The sequence below is a fragment of the Malaclemys terrapin genome, chromosome 10, assembly GCF_027887155.1.
Source record: "Malaclemys terrapin pileata isolate rMalTer1 chromosome 10, rMalTer1.hap1, whole genome shotgun sequence".
NCBI lineage: Eukaryota > Metazoa > Chordata > Testudines > Emydidae > Malaclemys > Malaclemys terrapin.
The window spans coordinates 80,053,695-80,075,696 of record NC_071514.1 but is presented as its reverse complement, the minus strand read 5'-3'; the positions used below and the strand labels follow the sequence as shown (position 1 = coordinate 80,075,696).

Genomic DNA, 22,002 nt, shown 5'->3' with positions numbered 1-22,002 from the left:
TGTAGCCCTGGCATGGTCCATCTTCTTGGCACTGTTTCCTAGCCTTCACCAGTGCAATTTCCACTGATGGCCTGGCAAACCCAGCACCTCATCCACAGGTTCGTACACGCGGCTCCTAAACCCACTGCCCCCAGGAGTGCTCTATCCACTGCCATCTGCAGTGCGGTTTAATCTGGGGTGTGCAGAGGATTTCACAAGGAAGTTTAGTGTTTACACAGCACTGGACAGGTGTCAGATTCCAGTAAGACTTTGGGCAAGTCACCGTACCTGAGGCCAGTCCACAGTATGAGAGAGAGAGAGAGAGAGTCGAAAAACCTATAGGAAACAGCTTATAGTACTGGATCTGGGACAGCCTTTGCAAAAAGGATTGGGGTTGGTCCCTTTTTCTGCCTTCTCAGATCATCTCATCTGTCTTCTCCCAGACAGGGCAGGACTATACCATACAGTCTGTTCTCTAGGCCAGTGGTTCCCAAACTGGGGTTCGCAGAACATTACAGAGGGTTTGCCAGAAAAATTTCACTAATGGCGGCCAGAGGACCCCGGGCATTGGAGGCAGCAGGTGGGATCCGGTTGCAGGACAGACAGCCTGAGCCCCAAGGAGAGCGGGGCAGGGGAGTTTAGGGTGGCAGGCCGAGCCCTGCCCCCATCGGGGGGGGGAGCCGGCAGCCCAAACCCCAGCGCTCGGATCAACTTTTGGCTGAGTTTAAGAAACGAGCACCCCCTTCTGGCAGAAAAAGCTGCTGCAGTTTTGTTACCATTTTCAACAACATACTTAGGCGAGAAAGCGTTTTCCTCGTATGCACATCTGAAAACCAAATACAGAAACGGACTTGATGCTGAACCAGACCTGAGACTTTATCTTTCTCCAGTGGTTCCGGACTTCCAAGAGCTATGCAGAGCAAAGCAAGTGCATCCATCACACTGAGGAAATTTAAACTTAAATCCCTGGAAACATTCATTTTTAGGAGGGGGTTCATGAGATTTCACAATTTAGTGACAGGAATTCGCGGCCTGTTAAAGTTTGGGAACCACTGCTCTAGGCCCACGCTCTGCCCTCGCTAGTTTTACATGTCGTAAGCAACGGGACCTCTGGCACTCTTCTTGGGCGGCTAGTCACAGCCTAGCAGACTTTTCTCTTAGGGGAATTCGATATCCAGCCTAAATTTCCCTTTGCTCAATTGCATCCCATTATTCCTAATTACACCGTCATGGACCACTCTGAACAATTCTTCTCCTTCCCCTGCTATTTAGACCTTACACGTACTTGGAGCCAGTTATCTGCTCCACACTTAATGGTCACTTAACCAAACCCCGCCACCCCGGAGTTTCCCTGTCAATCAATCCTTGCAGATTATTCATCACATTTGCAGCCCCTCTAGCTGATGGTGCCCCAAACCGTATATATTCCAGCTGCAGTCTTACCAGGCCCCTAGAAAGACAATTGCCTTCACACGTGCCACTCAAAAGCCAGGCCTCCGTTTGCAGGGAACTGATCTATAGCCATTTTTGCTGGACTGTGGTCCTACAAACACAAGCCCTGCATAAGAGCGTTTGGGAGTTGGGGTGAACGCGGGTGCTAGTGAACCATTAATCTAGGGAGGAAATGATCAACTGCTGCCACTTGGCCAGATGCTAGTGCCAGTCTAAGGGATCGGGGAGAGAGATTCACCCACACAGACTCCTGATGCTGCAGAGGTCCCTTTCCCCTGCAGAATCTCCCCCGTCATTCCAAGAGGCCTGATTCGCAAGCAATAAGTCATCCATCTTCCCCCTTCCATTCCCCCCTCAGTGATTAATCTTTAGTGGTTTCCATCCTTTACATCATCTGGCCCAGCGTGTAGGCTTATAAATGGCATGAGCAAGCTAACACAGAGGGATAATCACTGTGGTTGCTTTAGCATGGGAACACGACTATGAGCAATTGTTCAAGGACAACCCCCCCCTCCCGCTGCAGAAAGGGGGGGGGAGAAGAGAAGGCAGCGTGGGGGGTGGGTGGTTAAGTCAGCACAACCTCTGCATATGCCCAAGTTTTCAACCAAGGAATTTTTGCATGTCTGAACAAGCTCTGTATACCCAGGGCTGTGGAGTTGGGAGCACCATGCTGGCAAGCTCCCCGAATATATTTCGTTTGAGATAAAAGGGGAGGGGACTGTCTGAGTTTTATTTCCCACAACCTGCACAAGCTTTATTTGTACTGATCACTCAACATGGCTGGAGTGATTTGCAAGAGCCACATTCGGCTTTAAACGAAAAGCCACAGACCCCTGTGCAGTAAGTGCAGTGGTCTCAGCCCAGGTCCCCCGGGACAGATGTCCGTGTCCCCAAAAGATCAATAGAAAGTCTTCCTCATGAAGATTGAGCACATACTGTCCCAGGATTGACTGGGACATGGAGACCAAGCTGCGCTCTCATTCATCCAGTACAGGGCAGTGGGGGAGGCATGTGCCACACTCCGTTCTGTGGGCAACAGTCTTCAGAGCTGTTAATCTAACAACGGCATTCACAGACACAGCCAGCCAGTGCCTTCCTGACCAAGGTAGCCTGCAGGAGTTGCTCCATGGCAAGGCAGTGAGAGCACAGCGGGGCATATGTTCTCCGCCTCCCCGCTGCACCAGCAGTCGCCTGACAAAAGCGTTAGATCTACACCAGTCACTTGGCACCCCAAAAATAGAGAGATTGCAACAGAGCATCGTTCCAGGGCTCTACAACATCACGTGTATTTGGTGCTGGAGCAGGGCCGGGCTGACAGCCCTGGAGACCAGCACCAGCTATTTGCCCGCAGCACGGTGGTGCGCCTTTCCCAACACCACACCTTGCCTGCTCTCCTTTATCCTGCCTTGCACGGATTCCTCGTCGGGGCGGGAGGAATTCGCCCTACACGCCCAGACAGGCACATGCCATCCTTGGCCTCTCCGCTGACAGTGGCAGGCAGGCCCAGCTACGAACGTCTCCCGCTCGGAACATTTTGGCTTCCTCACAAAGGCTTGTTTCCCAAACGGGCCGCAAAGCGGTTCCACAGCAGCAGCCAGATATCCTCCCACACGTCACTCAACCCCATTGGTGTCCTCCCTGCACCAGCAACGCCGTTTCTGGCCCGGAAAATCCACACGGGACTTGTTAGCCAGTTTGCAAACCACAGGCTGGAGCTGCTGTCTCAGGGCTGCTCCAGGACGGGTCATCAGAGCGGCCTACGCATGGCCTATGAGGACAGCCATGCAGCAAGAAGTCCCAAGCAGGAGCTAACCAGAGCATAGCTGGAGTCTGGCCCAGGAGAAGTGCTTGGAACAAACAGTAGGGCAGGCCTGGGGCGGGGGAGGCAGGGTGCCATTTCCTCCCAGGTCCAGGCCTGCATTTGGAAGGTAGTCTTCAAGGCAAGTCCTGAGGACTATTACTTGGGCCTCACAAAGAGAGAAGTGCCACCAACACCGATCCCAGAGGCAAGAGCGTCCTTCTGTGTGCAGCCTCTTCCCTCCAAACCTCAGTGCAGCGAGCAGTCCTACCCTGCGGTTACAGCTGGCACGCTGGCACTGTTATTACATGATGGCAGCCTCTCAAGTTCACCGCGCTAAAGCCTGGGAGATGAATTGGTTGGTGCGCTGGGTCAAAGCTGGTGGCACACTCCACATCAAGTGGTGATGCAGATTTTATTTAAAGCCTGCAGCCATAAATCTGCATGTGCATTCTCTTTGTAACCTGTAGATCACGCCATCCAGAATTAGGCTTTCAAAAAAAAAAAAAAAAAAAAAAAAAAAAAAAAAAAAAAAAAGCCCATTCTGAGACAGGGCCACAAGAGATCCAGCAGCCCTAGGGTCAGATGGAGGATGCTTCAAAAGACGTGTTGTGGCCCCATCACCAACAATGAAACCATGAAACCATTACATAACTGTTGGCCTTTTAGTGCAGCAACAGAACTGCCTTGAACCACCAGAGAGACAGGCAGAATTTTTAAAATCCACATGCCGTGCCTGCGTGCAAACCCACAAAGCCACTCCAATCCCACAGCGAATCCTTCGACATACTTCCCAGCTGAACTCACTGGACTTCGAGAGGAACAAGTTGCAATTTATACTTGGTCAATATTCAGGAGAGCACTTTAAAAAAAAAAAAAAAAAAAAGGTAACTGAATTGGAGCAGGGAGGCCAGGGAATGAGTCAGAGGAATCGGAGCACCCAAAACATTCCGATTCCATACAGCCATCCCAAGTAGGTTACTCTAGTTCAGGCACCCATCTTAGTATGACACATGGCTAGAGATGCTTCAAGGGATTGATTCCAGAATTGCTTAGCTGTGTTCCAAAGTCTTCCCCGACTAACTAAGCTACAGCTGGTAACAGGACAGTCCACTGGGCCAGAGAGAGCATTTGCGATGAATCATCCAGATAACACACAATCTCGGGTCTCCCCTTGCCATCCCACCCTACATCAGCCAGCACGCTGGCTTCTTGCTCTATTGAAATCCACTATAAAACTCATCCTATAAAACAAAACACGTCCGGATCTCAGAAGGGGCCTTATGGAGCGTGCGTTATATCAGTCAGACCAACAGATCTTCCAGAGAGAGCAGTCATTCATAAGAGAAGTTCCTCGAGTCACTCGGAGCCAGCAGCCATGGGAGTTTTAGACCCTTGCAGTGAAATGGTCGACACGTCACACGAGTGAACAACCATTTACCAAGCATCGTGGTGGAGTCTCCATCACTAACAGTTTTCAAATCAAAGTGGGACATTTTTCTGGAAGATCTGCTCTAGAAATTATTTTGAGGAAGTTCCATGACCTGCGTTATGCCGGAGGTCAGACTAGATAATCACAATCATCTCTTCTAGCCTTGGAATCTATAAGCCTTGCTACAACCCAGACAGTTATATTCTCCCTTTGATAAAGGTGAAGCACCAAACTGGTCTCGTCTCAAAACACACCTTTTGTTTCTGGGCACCTGGGTCACCAGAAGGAAGGATTTTGATGGCCACAGATCAGCCACTGGGTGGTCACCGGACTGTGTTACAAAACCAATGCAAAACGGAGCATGACTATGTTTCTGGGACAGAACCAACTTACACTAGCCCAGGTCACCCCATCTCCAATCCCACTCATTAAACAGGGGAACAGCCATGCCTTCATTTTTGGTTGTGCCCAGGATGGATGTGAAGAACAGGCAACAGTACCAGCCAAAGTGGGACTCAGCAAGGTCAGGCACCACACTAGCTTCCCTCATGCAACCAAGTCAATGCCCTTTCAACCCTGACCTGTAAGCCCTGTGCTATTCTCGTCCTGAGCAGACACTGCCGACCAATGCTGAAGTCAGTGGTGAGTGTTATGAGGAGGCCAGACGGCCACTAAGGCTCAATTTTCGTTTTGTGATTCCAGTGCAGAACCCAGTTCTGCAGGAGAGCAGAGGCCAAGCACACACTGTCCCACTGCAACGCCATTCTCTGTTGGGAGCTCACAAGAGAAAGAATTGGGGGCCAGCCAGCCACCCCCAGGAGGATCAGACATTCTTCTCTTCAGTCAACTCCAATTACAACTTGTCCACATTCAGCTGCTGCTGCAAGGCAGAGAATTTGCACTTGTTTTGCCTCCTAGCTAGACCAGTTGTCAGAGCTGCAGCGCCAAAGAGCGTACTCTCGAGACAACGCCATTTCTAAAAGCAGTGCCTTCCCATCCCAACACACACACCCTGTCCTGCAGACAGCAGTCATATGGTATTTCGGTCTCTACACAGTGGATTAAAAAGAGAAGATTCCTAAGGTAGTTGCCAGTTGAACCACCACCATTTTCAACAAGCAGCCCCGTCTAATGAATCATGAGAACTGTGGGAGAACCATAGCTGACATCCTGGCATGTACATTACCTGCTCTCCACCCCCCCATACCCTTCGCACCTCCATCCCCCAAAACAAAGATCATAGTCAGCCACAGCCCCGCACCCCATTCCGAATACAGGCTGATGTCTCACTAAGTGCTGACCCTAGCTCCGAAACAGATGTGCCCGTTGCTGCAGGAAGGTCACTAGGACGTGTACTTTGCAAAAAGCTCCTCTGTCAAGAGGTTGGATAAATAACCCAGTTCCCTAAGAACAAAAAGCAAGTGATCCAAAACAAAGCCATCCAGACTTCTTTCCCCCAAACCAAGCGTTAGGTCAGCCGTCACCTTCTGTAAGTAACAGCTTCTCTCGCACTGCCAACCACACACACACACACACACGCCCCACCACACTTCTAATAAGAGCAGAAATTGCCAAAGCCACAAAATTAATGTCTAGCAGGTTCAAGTTAGCACAACTCAATACATTCCTGCAACTGCTTGGGAGGTCTCAGTCCAGCTGCTAGTGGGCTCCACTCATACCACAGCTGCTGCATTCCTTGGGAGCCCCTCACTGCCAGTCCAGCTAAGGAAGCCCCCAAGGGACAATAAAAACATAGGAGGGGCAAAGTGGGGCAGATTAGGCCCTTCGCGGAGGGCCTGGCGGTGTCAGACACATAGTGGCATGAGCAAGCTACTTCCATTATCCACGTACAAATCCCTCCTGAAAACTCCCCTTTGCCAGGAGGCCTACAAAAACTTGAAAATGGCGAGGCAGCTGGTGTGCTGAGAGGAGAGACTATCGCACTAACCAACAGTCTTGTTGTTTCCTTGCACCTGTCTGTATCCATCTGTTGTCTCTTATCTCATACTTCGATTGTAAGCCCCTTCGGGGCAGAGACTATCATTTTGTTCAGGATTTGTACAGCGCCTAGCGTAACAGGGCCCAGAGCCTCACAGACAAAGGAGGGGGCCAGGTGGAGGCCCAGGGAGGGCCATCTTTCTCTCTACAGAGCCTGTATGCAAAGCTGACCCCCTCCACAGAGCCCCGTCCCAGGTCACCGCCGCAGAGGAGAGACAAAGCACCTCAGAACACGTCACAATCCAGGGCAGCAATGCCACAGCATCACCCACAAGCATCTGCTTCCCTTTGCCAATGAGCCGCCCACTTTTCGGGTTCTTTTCCCTTCCTCTGGGAGCCTCATCTGGACTCAGTTACCGGCTCACTAGCCGGCAGCTCCTTAATTTGCTGAATACTTTAATGGCGAGGTTGGAGGCCACATTGCACCAGCTTCCTCCCAAAGCAGGTCGCTCCCATGGCTGGGCTAGCACCTCTGGGTTCCCAGGCTCACACCAGATCCCTCCATAATCCAGGGAATCCGGTGCCTGAGGCTAGTCAAAGGGTCCTGCTTAACAGGCAAGTGGGAGCAGGTCTGATAACGCTAGCCCACCTCCATGCACAGGGGAGCCTGCAGCCAAGATGCAAAACCGTTGCCAGGGTATCACCCCAGCCAACGGCCTGAGGTGCTGCAGACCAGTCCCAGACCAGTCCTGTGTACACAGGTCAGCGGTGTGTTAACTACAGGGTGCACTTTGTGGAGAGGAAGGGGAAACGAGGGGTGTTGGAAGGACCCAACCCCCCCTCTCCCCCCCCCCCACACACACACGCACTCGGCCCGTGGAAAGGCTTCAGAGGAGGGGATCTGCACACGCCATGGATGAATCTAAATCAATGAATCTAAACGACTTCTGCAATGGGGGGGATGGCGCCAGGCAGAGAACAGGAGTCTCAACTGCCCCTGGAGCATCTGCCTCGAGACTAAGAGCAGCACAACCTCTGTTTTCTCAAGCACCTAAAGAGAACAACCCCTCCCCCCATCCTCCCTGCCTCAGCCCTGCAACAAGCAGGTCTGGCTCAGCGCAACTGCAATTCTGCTATAAACAAGCTACATCTGGAAACCTCAATGCAGCTTCGATCATTTACTCTGTTTGAGGGGGGTGGTGAGCAGGGACCTCATCTTTTGGTGGGCTTGGTTTGTTTGTTTTTTTGTTTGTTTGTTTTTTATAAGCAACTCCTGATCCTTTAAGATTCTGGCCCTGCTTCCAACCCCTATGCTCCCCTGAGCTGTGCCAAGTTCTGCTGGATGAAAGACAGCACTTTTGTGTTGCCCTTGTTTCCCGCTTGGGCCCGTTCCAAGCCCGGCTGCTGGAGACAGAAGCTTGGAAGCTCCAACCACGGTTGCCGACTGAGGTTCCTGCAGCCAGGGAGAAGATGGGCCTTGGCCGAGCCTTGGGGAACAAGGAAGAAAAAACCCTCCTGACTAATGAAGGAAGCTCATTCTGCCTCCTCCTCACACTCATGCCAGTCTCACTGCACACGGGTGGGGGGCTGGGATCCAAAATCCAAGCGACGTTCGCAGCTCCCCGGGCAGAGGAACTCCAGGACCCAGCTGGTGATGTAGTCTGGGAATCACCCAAGACTACACTAAACTTACCAAAGAACCACCGCAAGCCGATAGACCCGCACTCCTTGGGGACCCCACTCTCTGTTCGCCTTCTCCCCTTTGCCCTCCCCCGCAACTCCAGCCAACCCTCACAGAGCATCAATAAAGCCAGAGGTATGTTAGACGTACCAGTTCAGGCCCTGATTCAGCAGAACACTTACAGTAAAGCACCTGCTTATGTACTTTGCTGAATCGGGGCCTTAAGCCCTGGTACTTCATTTCCCATTTGCAGTCGCTCTTCAGCTCACTCCAGATTTTCCTAGTTCCTTGGAAGACAGAATCCACCCAGGTGAGCCTGGGATCCTGGCTCAAACACCAAGAGAGCTTGCATAGGCCAGGAGAGATTATTTTCCTCGCCACGGTTTTTACTGATAGGTGTGAGCTGGTGACCTTATGGTATAAAGGAAGGGGAAACAGCCCAGCATACGAGACCCAGCCAAACAAGTGACTGTCAAAAGCAGCAAGGAATAAAATAAGGAACCCGTGTGCAATCTGTCTCTCTTGAGTGCAAGGAGCTGGAAGCGCCGGCCTGTGGCTTAGCCAGAGGTCTCCAAGGACTAACGCTTCAGGTGCAGTCCCATGTGTCTGACCCCAGGGGGTTTGGTGCGCCCCCCATAAAGCTACTGTCCTAACAACCAAGCAAAGGGCCTTTTCTGGCAATATCCTGCAAGAAGGAGTTACACAGGGCAGGGGACTCCATGGGAACTTCCACTGCGATGCACGGGATTTACCCAGAGCGACCCGCAGAAAATCCTTGCCGGAATGATCCGAGCCCACTGTAAGCCCGCCTCCCAGCCCGCAAGAAAGACAAAACCAGACCAAGAGCAGCTCGGCACATTCTGACTCCTAGATAACCCAGCTCTGCTCCACCGAGGATAAATCCGCCTCTGGAACGAGGGCTCCAGGGTTACATGAACCCCCGTAGCTTCCAGGACGGGCCAGCTCAGAACACGCTCACTTTGGCGCTGGTGCGACTGGAGTGAGAAGGGAGGGGAGGGGAGGCAAGGTCCCCTTGTTCCTCAGAGTCCATGCGCTAACAGATCTGGCATTGGATCCCAAAGGTTCAGGGACTGGCCGTTCTGCAAACAACTCCCCCAGGGTCAAGCAGAGGATACTCAGCATGAGGTTTTCCCATACCCTGCACAGGGAGAAAGATCGTCCTCCTCTTCCACATCTCCTCCCTGCCTTTAGTCCTTGACGTACCAGATAAATAACCCCTTTGTCTCCTCTTGGCCATGGCTTTGTCCTGAGACAGAACGTCCCTCTGCTCTGCAATCCCTGCAAAATATCCACCAGCCAGGCTGCGAGTCAAGCCCCAAACCACCTTCTCACTCCCCAGAACTCCCACCTGGCCAGTGCATGCAGGGACTCCAATTAACTGGAGGGGGCGCTGTGCAGCAGGCCAAGAGGTCTGCCCGTGTTTGTTCACCCAGGGCAGGAGATCCCAGCAGAGCAGCAGTTGTCCCATAGCTGTGTCCAGCGGTCACACTCAGACCAGGCGGGCTGGCAATCACCGGGCAGCCACCCACAGACTCTTGCATTGGAGCAGCGATACCTTTAAATCGGTCTGAATGCCAGCCAGGGTGCAGAGGGATTACTCTTCGGGAAAGGCTGGGGGGTATTTTTGTAGAACATGTCAGAGCAAGCAGGAAGGTGGGCTTTGAACCAGCCTGGGCAAGGGGGAAGAGAGACGACTGCCTCCATCTGCTGACCTCAGCAGGTTTGGAACATCCCAGATGTGGGGCAAGACACTCTCTTCACCCAGAGTCAAGGTCTCCCATCAAGGACCCCCCCACCGTAGGACTCCCCTTCTCCCCACTGCGTGGCAGCTGAGAGCCTGGAGGAATAAAGACACTTACATGTGGGAAGCTGTCTTGGGTCTGCGCAGAGGGATCCAGCTTACGCATAGACCCAGACTTCTATTACACACATTCACATGCATTTCCCTCGCTTTCTACTTGTTTGTTTTTCCGTCTTTTCCCTTTAAGCCCTGCCAGCCCAGGAGGTGCCTGGGGAATTGTGGTTTGACCTCTTTGCCCTTCATATTTTATCAAGCACCGTTCCCCTGCAGCACAGAACGTCCTGGGCCATTTGCACTTCCAGCCAGCAACTGCACACCCAATTCCCTTCGGCACCTGAATGGAGGAGTTCAGGCCTACCATCCTCCTGGCAGCATGGGCCAGGACAGGGCACAGAGCTGGGAGTCAGCAGTTCTGTTCCTGACTGGCTGGGTGACTTCGGAGCTGGTCACGCCACCCCTCTGTGCCTCAGTTTCCCACGCTCTTGGCAAAAAGGGCTGCACTGAGGTTGCAACCAACTCCCATGACTAAGCAGGTTCCTCTTTGGCTACAGCCACTAACACAGCAATGTGATGGGAACCCCAGTCATCTCAGGCCAAGCATGTTAAACCTCACGGGGAAGGCTAGAGTGGCCAGTCCCTTCCACACAGCTCAGGAGCCTCGTTCAGGCCTCAGCTACTCGGGACTTAAGCTAGCTGCAACAGAGCGAACATGCGCTGCACCGTGTAAACCAGGACATGCACTGGTACAAATTGGAGTAGGCTGCACTTGCGCAAGTTACCGTGTAAACAGTGTTTGCACCAGCACAGCTAACACTGGGGGCTGAAGCCCGAATAACGACAAAGCCTCGATTATGTGGACTTGTCCTACGCATCCCAGAGAGCGTGGAGCTGCATCTTGCTCCCAGGAAACCAGCACGTGCCACCCTCAGCCCTACACAAGCTCTCGAGACACCAGCAACACCAAGAAATTGAGAGACTACAGACCTTGTGCCATAGCCACTGGGTCATGCTGCGACCCAGCATCGCCGGCCCATTGACCACTGGGATCACAACTATACAGGGCCTATGAAAATAAACCGGCTTTGATACAGCTTTTAAAGGCCTTCTGAATAGGCCAGCGGAGCCACTAAGCAAGCAGAGAATTTCCCAGCATCCCACTAATCCTCCCTCCTTGGCCCTGGGTCTTCCTAGGATTTGGGTCTCTTCTCTATAAGCCAGCAGAGCACAGCCTTCCTTTTGTATCCCCCCTGACATATTACCCCAGCGAGGAGCCAGGTTGCTGAGATACTACAAGTGTATTGTAAGGCTCTGCTGCTCCTGCCTGAGCAGTGTAAATTATTTAGGGGACTTGGATCAACCCCCAGAAGAGAAAAGAAAGAGAGAGACACACACACATTTTGGAAATTGTGTCCTTTGTTTTCACATGCAGGCCCAAATTCTTGCAAATAATTGCCCCCGGGATGTCCCTACATGGAATGAGGGGGGTTGGCAGGGAAGCGCCCCATGGGGTGGAGGTGAAGTGTCTGCAGGGAGTGTGGAATGCAAGGACCGTTCCCCAGAAAGGCAGGGTTGTGAGCTATTGCACCGGCTGGGAGCTGCCACCGAACAGCAATTCAGGCTCAGGGGAGAGCCCAGTTTGTAGACAGCAAGTGGGGCACAGTCAGGCTCAGAGCATGGATCCACCACCTCTGGCTCCCTCCGGGTACCAGTCATTGTGTAACAGCACGTCACCCAGCCCACTCTGCCCCGGGGCAGGGGAGAGCTGGGAAGCTAAAAGGTGCCCTCCGCCCCAGACACCTACAGTGTGACTGAGCCTCTCACACACTCCCCCAGATCTGGCCCCTGCACCACGACATGCATGTACTTGCACACACCGCCCCAACATGCATGTCTTTGCGCAGCCCGTCACATGCACAAACACACCCCAGCACACCTCCCCCTTGGAGCAGGAAAGCGCTAAGCCCAGCACAGGGAGACATACAACCCACGGGCTTGTTGAACTCTGGAGGATAAAAGCCGCAGCCCCAGCCAATCACGCTGGAGCCGGCCAAACGACCCAGATCTGCAGCTCTGCTCGCACAGGAGAGAGGGGAGAGGGTTTTCGCATAGAACGGAGCCCTGCGCCCAGATCACAGGAATCCAGGTCCCCGAGAAGGAGAGAGAAGCAGGCAAACATCCCAGCTGACCTACTTTTTCTGGGCACTGTTACAGAAGGGTCTGAGCCTACGCAGCCACAATCCTCCAACAACCAAAAACACCCAGCAAGGAAACCAAGAGACTCTAGGAACAGGAAGGATCCCTGGAACAGGGCCACACTGCCTCAGTCCAGGCCTCCTGCGGCGCTCCCATTCCCCTCCCTCCAGCCGGAGAGCAGGCACTTGGGATCATGGCAGGGGCTGGGCACACCATCCTTTTCCCACTGCCTCTTGAGAGCCTGAGGTACACACCCCGCCTCCTCCCACACTTTCCTTCCACACACACAGAGCTCCCATTTGAGCCAGCCCCTACTCCTACCCAGTAAGGAACCTGTGGGTCGGTAGCAATGGCTTCTCTAGGGCCAGCCCAGACACTGCCTGTGACGCACCCTGACCAAGCTAGACTCGGCGCTTCAGGCCCTGCCCCGTTTCCGCCAAGGCCAGCCCCATCCACACTGGGACAGGGTCCCCCAGCACAGAGCCCCGGGGAACAGGCCGCTAGAGACCCCCACCAAAGCCCAGCACAGCCACTCTGTTCTTCAGGCCCCCAGGCTGCATGGCACAGGGCTGCTTGCCAAGCTCCGCAATGTTCTGGCAAAGCCCGGCCTCATGCCAGCCGCATCCAACGCTGCTCCCGGCGATCGCAGTCCTCAATGCACCAGCCGCCACGGGGTTCGCACAGCTGCCACAGGGCAGGCTGTGGCCCATCTCCAGCCCTCCATCTCAGCAGCTAGGCCCATAGCAGCACCGAGGAGGCAGCCAGCACACCAGGGAAATACACAGGGAGCAGGGGAATGTCCACCTCCAGGAGGCGCCACTTACCATCTCGTCCAGGGCGTAGCGCAGCAGGCCATGTTCGTAGAGGATGAAGAACCGGCGCTGCCATTTCTGGAAGAGAAGACACCGCGGTTGGTAAACAGAGCTCCTTTCCCTCTCACGCTGGCCAGAACGCTGCTGTGGATCGAGTCAGCTTCCTCTCCTAGGTCTGGCCACGGCGAGAAAGGAGCTGGATCCTTCCGCAAAAGGAGAGCTCAGCCACACGACACAAGCCAGCGTCCACATCATCCCCAGAATGCTCTGCTGCCGGCTGTATACGAATCAGCAGCAGAAGGGACCCAGCGCAGTGGTGGGTGGGCTGCAGAACCACAACCGGCACGGGGTTCCCAGGGAGTGGAAGGTGGCCCCTTGGGAAGCGTGCATGCCAGGGAACGCAGTACTCCGGCCGAGCACTTGGACGGCTCTAGCACCGCCCTGGTTTTCAAAGGCAATCTAGCTGGCCACCTGGAGCCGGGTTCCCCTGAAACCAACCCTGCTCGAGCAGCAGGCTGCCCAAACCTGGCCATGTTATAACAGATGCACTCAATGTGTGGCATACGCACCAGGCCATGGGAGCCGTTTGCCCATGCAAACACCGCCCAGCACACCTTGGCATGCGTTACCATTCGGCATTGTCAGGGATGGCACTGTATCATTAATGGGTGGGGGGTGGATAGCGGCAGCTCTAGAAAGCATGTTCCCCCTCGGGTGACCCTGCCAGGGCTCCGCGGGAGGCCCTCGCTCACACCAGTCTGAGTTTTCTAAAGCTGATTTACTGTCTGACTTCCTTACATGGGCATCCAAAGAAGTGCTGGGTTATTTGCAGCCAGATCCTGAGTTATGTCAGCTGCATCTCAGATAACACAGGAAGTGGCTCAGAAGGATTTGCTCCAAGGCGAGGTGGCACAGATTAGAGGAGCACGTGCTGGTGCCAGGTGGACGTACAGAGAGAGGGGGAGTGCAGCGGCTGGAACATCCCGTCACTGGGCTGAGAAGCAAGAGCCTGGTGCAAATTCTCTCCCCCAGCAGAGCTCCTCTTCCCCCCCGGAAACCCACCACCAGCCTCCGCTCTGTCTAGGGTGCATTATCCCAGCCTACCTGACTTTCAGCCCCCTCCCCTGCATTTATTCAAGCATGTCCCATGCCTGCAGCATGAGGGGAAAATCCAGTGTGCCTAGCGCCCAGAGAAGCTCCACAGAAACTGGACGATTCCCCCACGCCACCCTTATTCTCAGCATGCGGATCTCAGGCAGCCTCACCCTCCCGGGGGGAATTATAGACTCACACCTCCTGCGCTCCAGCAGGGATGAGGCATGGGGCTGTCCCCGCCCCAGATGCCCAGCCTTCACACAGCTGGGAGCTGGAGAATCTCACTTAGGCTGTGTCTCGTTAACACAAAGATGGTTCTTTCTTACAATCGTGTGGGGTGCCTAACCAACCCCAATTAGCCTGGCCCTGCCACCCTCTGAATGGCATCACTAGACTGCTCCAGGCCGGTGAGGCAGACACAGGCATGAGCCACCTACTCCATCAAACACCTGCCAAGACCCTACGTGTTTGCAGGCAGCCTAGGCGATCTAATGGCTCTGCACTGCCATTTGCCACCACATCTATGCCATTTGCCTGTAGACTGTAATCCCCTCGGTGCCAGTTACTTGCTTGGCACTGCGCTGCCCTGTACGATTTACAGCGCTGAATAAGGGATACGTGATCATTAGAGATGGGTCCCTAGCAACCCTCCAACTCCCTCAAAGCTGCAGGGGGAGGTTTCAAACTTGGGATCCAGATTCTGTGGCTTGAGCCCAACTCAGTAATAATTTATCATTATGGCTCAGGTTACAAACATGGCCTTGGACACCATCTCACTCCCAGCACTTCCCTTCTCAGGCACAAGACCCTAGCATCATACTGGCAACTACAGCAACCGCCTACCTAGAGAAGCAATCTCAGGACCGTACCTAGAGCTCTCGGTACAACGCTGCAGCTAGGAGGACGGAAAGCCAGCATCCGCTACACACATTCTGCTGGCCACCAGCAGAACCGCCTTTACCTTCCCATCGGAAAGGTATCTCTTAACCCATTCGCTGCTGGATCTCTCCCACTTACAGGAGACTATTCCATTACCACCTACAGCATGCACAGGGGGTGCTGCCCTTCTCCCTGATTTCCTGGGACGCCAAGCATCAGCCAACGCGTCTCATAGCAAACTGGGGCACGTGCAGTGGGACTGGATTACTGCTGAACATGTGGGAGAGATGAGCTTGGGACGATGAAGGAGCAACAAACCTCCCAGAACGCCTCCCTGCACTTCCAGTCCATGCGCCCTCCTCCACCCCCTCCCATGCTTCATCTGCCACAACAGCTAGAGTAGAAGGAGAAAGATTTTGCTTTCCTTACCCGGGAACGGTGCACAGGGTTGTCAAAGTCCGTCCCTTCTGGTGCCAGCAGCAGCCAACCGCCATAGATGGGCTTTGCCTACGAAGGAACAGAAGAGAACCAGTCAGCTGGAGTCTTAAGGAGACAGACCCACTCCCTCCAATATGGCAAGTCCATGGTTACTAGAGAATTCTGGGTGGGACCCAGCGTGTCCTCAGGACGTCAGGAACACTGGACACGTCCATTAAAGTTTTGCGTCCTCAAACCAGCTGTCTGGAGGCCCAGGGCAGAAACAGCTTTGCGATTCACACTCCTTGGTCCGGAGTCGGCTAATCAACGGGACAAAGAGGAAATCTACATAAAGTCCCTCTCCTGACATAGTTCTTATGCAAGACACTCGTCAAGGAAGCCCATCTCTTCAGCTCTACTGAAGAGAACATCAGCAGCTTTACCGGTGTGGCCGGGTCCTATACTGAACAGTGTTCCCAAACTCGCTCTGCTCCACAGTCAATTCCAGCATCCAGCAACTTGGCACAGACTAGGCCACTCCTAGTCATTTCACACCGGGAAGCTGCTCATTTAGCTGATAACAGCAAAAGGAGGAGAAAGAATAACTGGAAAAACTACCTGCATCATCACAGAAATCAGTAGAAGAAAATCTCAGCTCCCCTCCCAGAATTTTCTTCTTTAATGGTGGAACTAAACGCTGCCAAAGCGAAGTCCTTGTTCCACTGCCTTTAGGACCATAGGACTGGAAAGGTCCTCCTGGATCAGAGTCCAGGCCTCTTATATCATAGGCAACCCCAGCATACAAGGCCAGTCACCCACTAGTGAATGGCCACAAGGGTCAGGCTGCAAAACACATTCTCCCCAAATCATCCTTCTGCCACTTTCTCTCCTACCAGCTGAATATGCTACTCCCAGACCACAAGTTACTTACTGGACACGAAGATGGTGGACATCAGAACCATGGCGAGCAACGTGCCAGGGCATTGTCACCATCCAGAAAACGTGATCTTGTTTACACAAATATTTACTTCGCAGCAAGATGGGGTGTAAATCTACCCCGCACTAGCCTGCTGGCGCGTACTAACTGTCCGGGGGGACCCTGCTGACGTGCACTAACAGTTCCTGGCCTTCAGAGGGGAGCTTAGGCCCAAAATATATATAAGAATCTGTTCAAACCCTTTTCAAGTGACATCAACGTGAAATCTAGACTAAACTGTTTCAGACCTAACACTCCCATGGGCCATTCCTGTCAGTTTCTGTGGTTTTGCAACACTTAAAAAAAAAAAAAAAAAAAATATCCCCTCTGGAAAAATCCAAACAAACGACAGGAAAAATTGCCTGTGCACCTACAGCTGCCAAAGGCATGAAGTCCATAAAGTTTGCAAACTGGAGACAAAATGAAGACGCCTCTTAATTGCTTATGAACTGAAAAAGATAAAAATCTCTTCTCCAATCTCCTTCAGTAGCACGTTAAATATCAGGCGTTGGTTGTAACAACAGGGAAAACAAGATCTCATGACTGTCTAAAAATAAGGTGACAGTCCCTTTAAGAGGTTGGGTTTTTTTTTTTTTTTTTTTTTTTTTTAAATAAAACAAAATACGTTAAATTAAAAAAAAAATGCACAGTTTCGTTTCAGGGCTGAATGTAAAACATTCCTCTGCAGCATCCCGCTGCCTTCCCGAACTCTCTTACTGAGGTGCAGCCTTAAATTAATCATCCGAGACAGCTCCTGAATTTCCTCCCCACTTTCCTAGTCACAGCTGATGATTTTACCTGTGACTCCAGCTTACAAGGACCACCGCCCCTTACAGAGGCAGTGCTCTGCAGCAGTAGGGAAAAGGACATAGTTTTCTTCTGCATTTGTTTGTACAGCACCTGGCACAGTGGGGCACTAGTGCCGTGCCAATAAGACGACACCCTCACCCCAGGATGAGACCTTTCCTAAATCATTTCTCCTCTGCGCGTCACTTTCCCTATTCATGAAGTGGGGCATGTACCCAGCTCTGGAAAGAGCTTTGGAAACCTCGACCGAAGTGCTAGAATTTCTCCCCCCTCCCAGCCAAGCTTTGACCAAATCCCAGCGCTCCTTCCTTCACAACCCATCCCTCCCCTCAGCAGAAGCCTGGGCCATACCTGGATTCCTGCAGCCCCTTCCTGCAGCCCCTTCAAAGCTCTGGCACCAAGACCACCTCTCCTTCCGAACATGTCTCCTGGCTTCTTAGGTCCTCTCACTCTCCTTCCACAGCAGGTACGAAACGTGCACCCTCACTTCCAGAACTCTGCACCGCCACACCCCCAGCCTACACTTCTTTCCCAATCTCCTCCCACGCCCTCAACTCTCGTAATTCTCCTTCTTGCCACTCCTTCCACTTAGTAATAACTGGGAGGTGGTTCTGTCTGCCAGGCAGCCTCCCCCAGAGATATCTCCGGATGATCCACCTGTTCTTATTCTAGGCCGCAGCCAGCCTATGAACTGCAAGTCCTCCCCCATCCCCCATCCTGTTGCCTTCTTCCACCTGCATGCTCTTTGGGGCAGAGATTCTGATTTGTTCTACATCTGTTGCCTCCGGACCAGCACTGTGACCACACAGAGCATGTTACCAATAAGGAAAAGTCTCTGCAACCCAAACATTGTGCTGTAGCAGTCCAATACTGCAGGCAAAGGTGGAAAGTGGGCCGCTCAATTTCACTTTTTGAATTTCTCCCAGCTCGGACAGGAAGAACAAAGTGGCAAAATGGAAGCTAGAGTTTTAAATTCCATTCTCCACCCATTGGAAGTGTGCATTAGTAGCAGAGAGGAAGGATTATCCAGTGGTCAGACACTAGCGTGGCTCTTGAGACACCCAGGTTTGATTCCTTGCTCTGCCACAGATTTCCTGTGTGATCTCGAGCAAGTCACTTATTCTGTGCATCAGCTGCCCACCTGAGAAATGGGGATATCGGCACTGCCCTGACTCATAGCGGTGTTGGGTGAGTAAATATACTGAAGGTTGTGAAGTGCTCAGACACTGCAGTAACGGGGCCATGTCAAGCACCCAAGATAGATGGACAGTAACAAGACAGAGAAGGAAAATCTTCCTCTTATCACAGCAGAATGTGGATATTTGGCAAAAATCGTACCCCACGTCAAACAACTCTCCTCTCCCAGAACAGCAGCTGTAGCATCAGCCCATTCAGCCGCATTAGGGGGTGTGACACTGGTCCTTTTCAGACCTTCTCTATACAGAGAGCAGTAACTGCTGAGCTAGGCATACATGACTTTGTAAGTGCCTCCATACTGTAGCCCTGCAACAGTCTCTCCCTGTTTCTTCCATTAAAAAATGGATTTGAAAAGGGTGATTTTTTTTTTTTAACCCAACCAACTGCCATGCCTTCATTCTCATCTCACCTGTAACACGATCCAATCACTGGAAGTTGAAGCTAGACAAATTCAGGCCGGAAACAAGCTGTACATCTTTAACAGGGAGGCTAGTTAATCATCGGAACAACTTACCAAGGGTCGTGGTGGATTCTCCATCACCGACAAGGTTTAAATCCAGATTGGATGTTTTTCTAAAAAACTCTAGGAATTATATTGGGGACCTTCTCTGGCCTGTGCTGTACAGGAGATCAGACTAGATCAGAGGTGGGCAAACTTTTTGGGCCGAGGGCCACATCTGGGTGGGGAAATTGTATGCAGGGCAGGGGGTTGGAGTGCGGGGGGGGGGGGGTGCGGGGTGCAGGAAGGGGCTCAGGGCAAGGGATTGGGGCAGAGGAGGGGTGTGGGATGTCTGAGGGGGCTCAGGGCAGGGGATTAGGGTGCAGGAGGGGGCTCAGGGCAGGGGGTTGGGGTGCAGGAAGGGTGCGGCAGGGGCTCAGTGCAGGGGGTTGGGGTCCAGGAGGGGTGCGGAGTGTACGAGGGGGCTCAGGGGAAGGGGTTGGAGTGCAGGAGGGGTGCGGCGGGGGCTCAGGGCACAGCACGGAACTCAGGGCAGGGGGTTGGGGTGCAGGAGGGATGCAGGCAGGGGGCTTAGGGCAGGGAGTTGGGGGGCGGGGTGCAGGAGGGGTTCGGGCTCTGGGGTGGCAGTGGCACACACTGGGGCCAAGGCAGGCTCCTTGCACACCTGCCCTGTCCCCAGTCCCATGCCGCTCCAGGAAGCGCCTCCAGGTACCTCCCCCGAAGCTCCCATTGGCCGCAGTTCCCCGAAGGCAAGGGCAACGCATGGAGCCCTCTGTCCCCCGGCCCGGGGGCCGCAGGGACATGGTGCCGGCGGCACCGCAGGCCGGATCCAAAGCCCTGAGGGGCCGGATCCAGCCCGCGGGCCGTAGTTTGCCCACCCCTGTACTAGATGATCACAATGGTCCCCTCTGGCCTTGGAATCTCTCAGCCTGACATTTGACAGAAACATTGGTGCAGACAGAAGCTCCTGGTTGCACAGCAATCACCTAGATCTGGTTCTTCACTTCAACCAACACAGCAGGGAAGAGAGGAACAAAGGCTGGCAGGCAAACAGCTTACTTAGCAAAACCACCCCTTGCGGTCCTAGTCCATTTCTCTCCCTTGCCAGGCATTCCCCAGGGATGGCCTGACGGTGAGTTCAGGGCATCACATCCACTTATGTGGCAACCAGACTGCATTAGATCTAACCACCGAACCAATTACGAAGAACCAGGATTTGGAGCAGGTAGGTGAAGAGCTGTCAGCCAAATACAAATGCCTTTGGGTAGCAGCAGAGGCGATTGAAAGCAGTCAGCCAGGCAAATTAACAGCAGCCCGCATGGAAGAAAGGACACTTGGATCTGTACTGTGGAATGGGGAGCTTAGTTCTAGGGAGATCTCAGCCTGACTGCTCAGAAAAAGCTACAGTAGTGTTCATCTGCCAGACACTACCAGAGACACTGCCAATGTCGATTCACCTTCCACCCTACCAGGACCCTTCAATACCCAGAGGAACATTTCACAGGGCCCAGCAGCTCTGCATGCTAATTATGCTTTGCAGTCCAATACGTGGCTTTCACCGGCAGAAATTAAATGAATTTGCAATAGGGCTGTCGATTAATCGCAGTTAACTCACGCAATTAACTCAAAAAAATTAATCACGATTAATCACACTGTTAAACAACAAAATACCAATTGAAATCTATTACATATTTTTGGATTTTTTCTACATTTTCAAATATATCAATTTCAATTACAACACAGAATTCGAAGTGTACAGTGCTTACTTTATATTATTTTGATTACAAATATTTGCACTGTAAAAAATGATAAAATACTATTTATTTTTCAATGCACTACAGTACAGGTGAAATCTCTTTATCGTGAAAGTACAACTTATAAATGTAGATTTTTTTTTTTTGGTTACGTAACTGCACTCAAAAACAAAACAAGTAAAACATTAGAGCCTACAAGTACACTCAGTCCTACTTCTTGTTCAGCCAATCGCTAAAACAAACAAGTTTGTTTACATTTACAGGAGATAATAGTGCCCTCTTCTTATTTACAATGTTTCCAGAAAGTGAGAACAGGTATTCACATGGTAATTTTGTAGCCAGCATTGCAAGGTCATGCCAGGTATACTAAACATTTGTATGTTCCTTTATGCTTCAACCACCATTCCAGAGGACGTTTCCATGCTGATGACGCTCGTTAAAGGAATAATGTGTTAATTAAATTTACGACTGAACTGCTGGGGGGAGAACTGTATGTCTCCTGCTCTGTTTCACCTGCATTCTGCATAGATTTCATGTTATATAGCAGTCTCGGATGATGACCCAGCACATGTTCATTTTAAGAACAACACTTTCACTGCGGATTTGATAAAACGCAAAGAAGGTACCAGTGTGAGGTTTCTAAAGATAGCTACAGCACCCGACCCAAGGTTTAAGAATCTGAAATGCCTTCCAAAATCTGAGAGGGACAAGGTGCGGAGCATGCTTTCAGAAGTCTTAAAAGAGCAACACTCCGATGTGGAACCTACAGAACCAGAACCACCAAAAAGAAAATCAATCTTCTGCTGGTGGCATCTGACTCAGATGATGAAAATGAACATGCATCCATCCGCTTTGCTTTGGATCGTTATTGAGTAGAACCCCTCATTAGCATGGACGCACGTCCTCTGGAATGGTGGCTGAAGCATGAAGGGACATATGAATCTTTAGCGCATCTGGCACATAAATATCTTGTTACACCGGCTACAACAATGCCATGAAAATGCCTGTTCTCCCTTTCAGGTGACATTGTAAACAAGAAGTGGGCAGCATTATCTCCTGCAAACGTAAACCAACTTGTTTGTCTGAGTGACTGGCTGAACAAGAAGTAGGACTGAGTGAACTTGTAGGCTCCAAAGTTCAATCCTTCTGGGAAGGTGCTCTCTGCTCACCACTGAAATGCAGTCACCACGGAGGTGGAACGCCGCAGCTGCTTAGTAGATCACAACTCCCCCTGGGGGAATTCTGCACCACTGTGCAATGCATAATTTTGCAGAAATTAATGTTTTTTGCACAGAATTTCCTCCCCCCCC

At 52.2% G+C, this 22,002-nt stretch overlaps 1 protein-coding gene across 7 annotated transcripts in view; it reads right to left on the bottom strand.

Moving 5' to 3' along the window:
* MPRIP (myosin phosphatase Rho interacting protein) overlaps window positions 1-22,002 on the bottom strand; it is a 169,620-nt gene that overhangs the window by 131,900 nt on the left and 15,718 nt on the right. For all 7 annotated transcript variants that reach the window (XM_054041200.1, XM_054041204.1, XM_054041205.1 and 4 more), the window contains exons 2-3: window positions 15,511-15,588; window positions 13,120-13,185 (exon numbers count right to left, since the gene is read on the bottom strand). In XM_054041200.1, coding sequence (XP_053897175.1) covers window positions 13,120-13,185; window positions 15,511-15,588 — 144 coding nt within the window. The remainder of the gene's footprint in view (window positions 1-13,119; window positions 13,186-15,510; window positions 15,589-22,002) is intronic.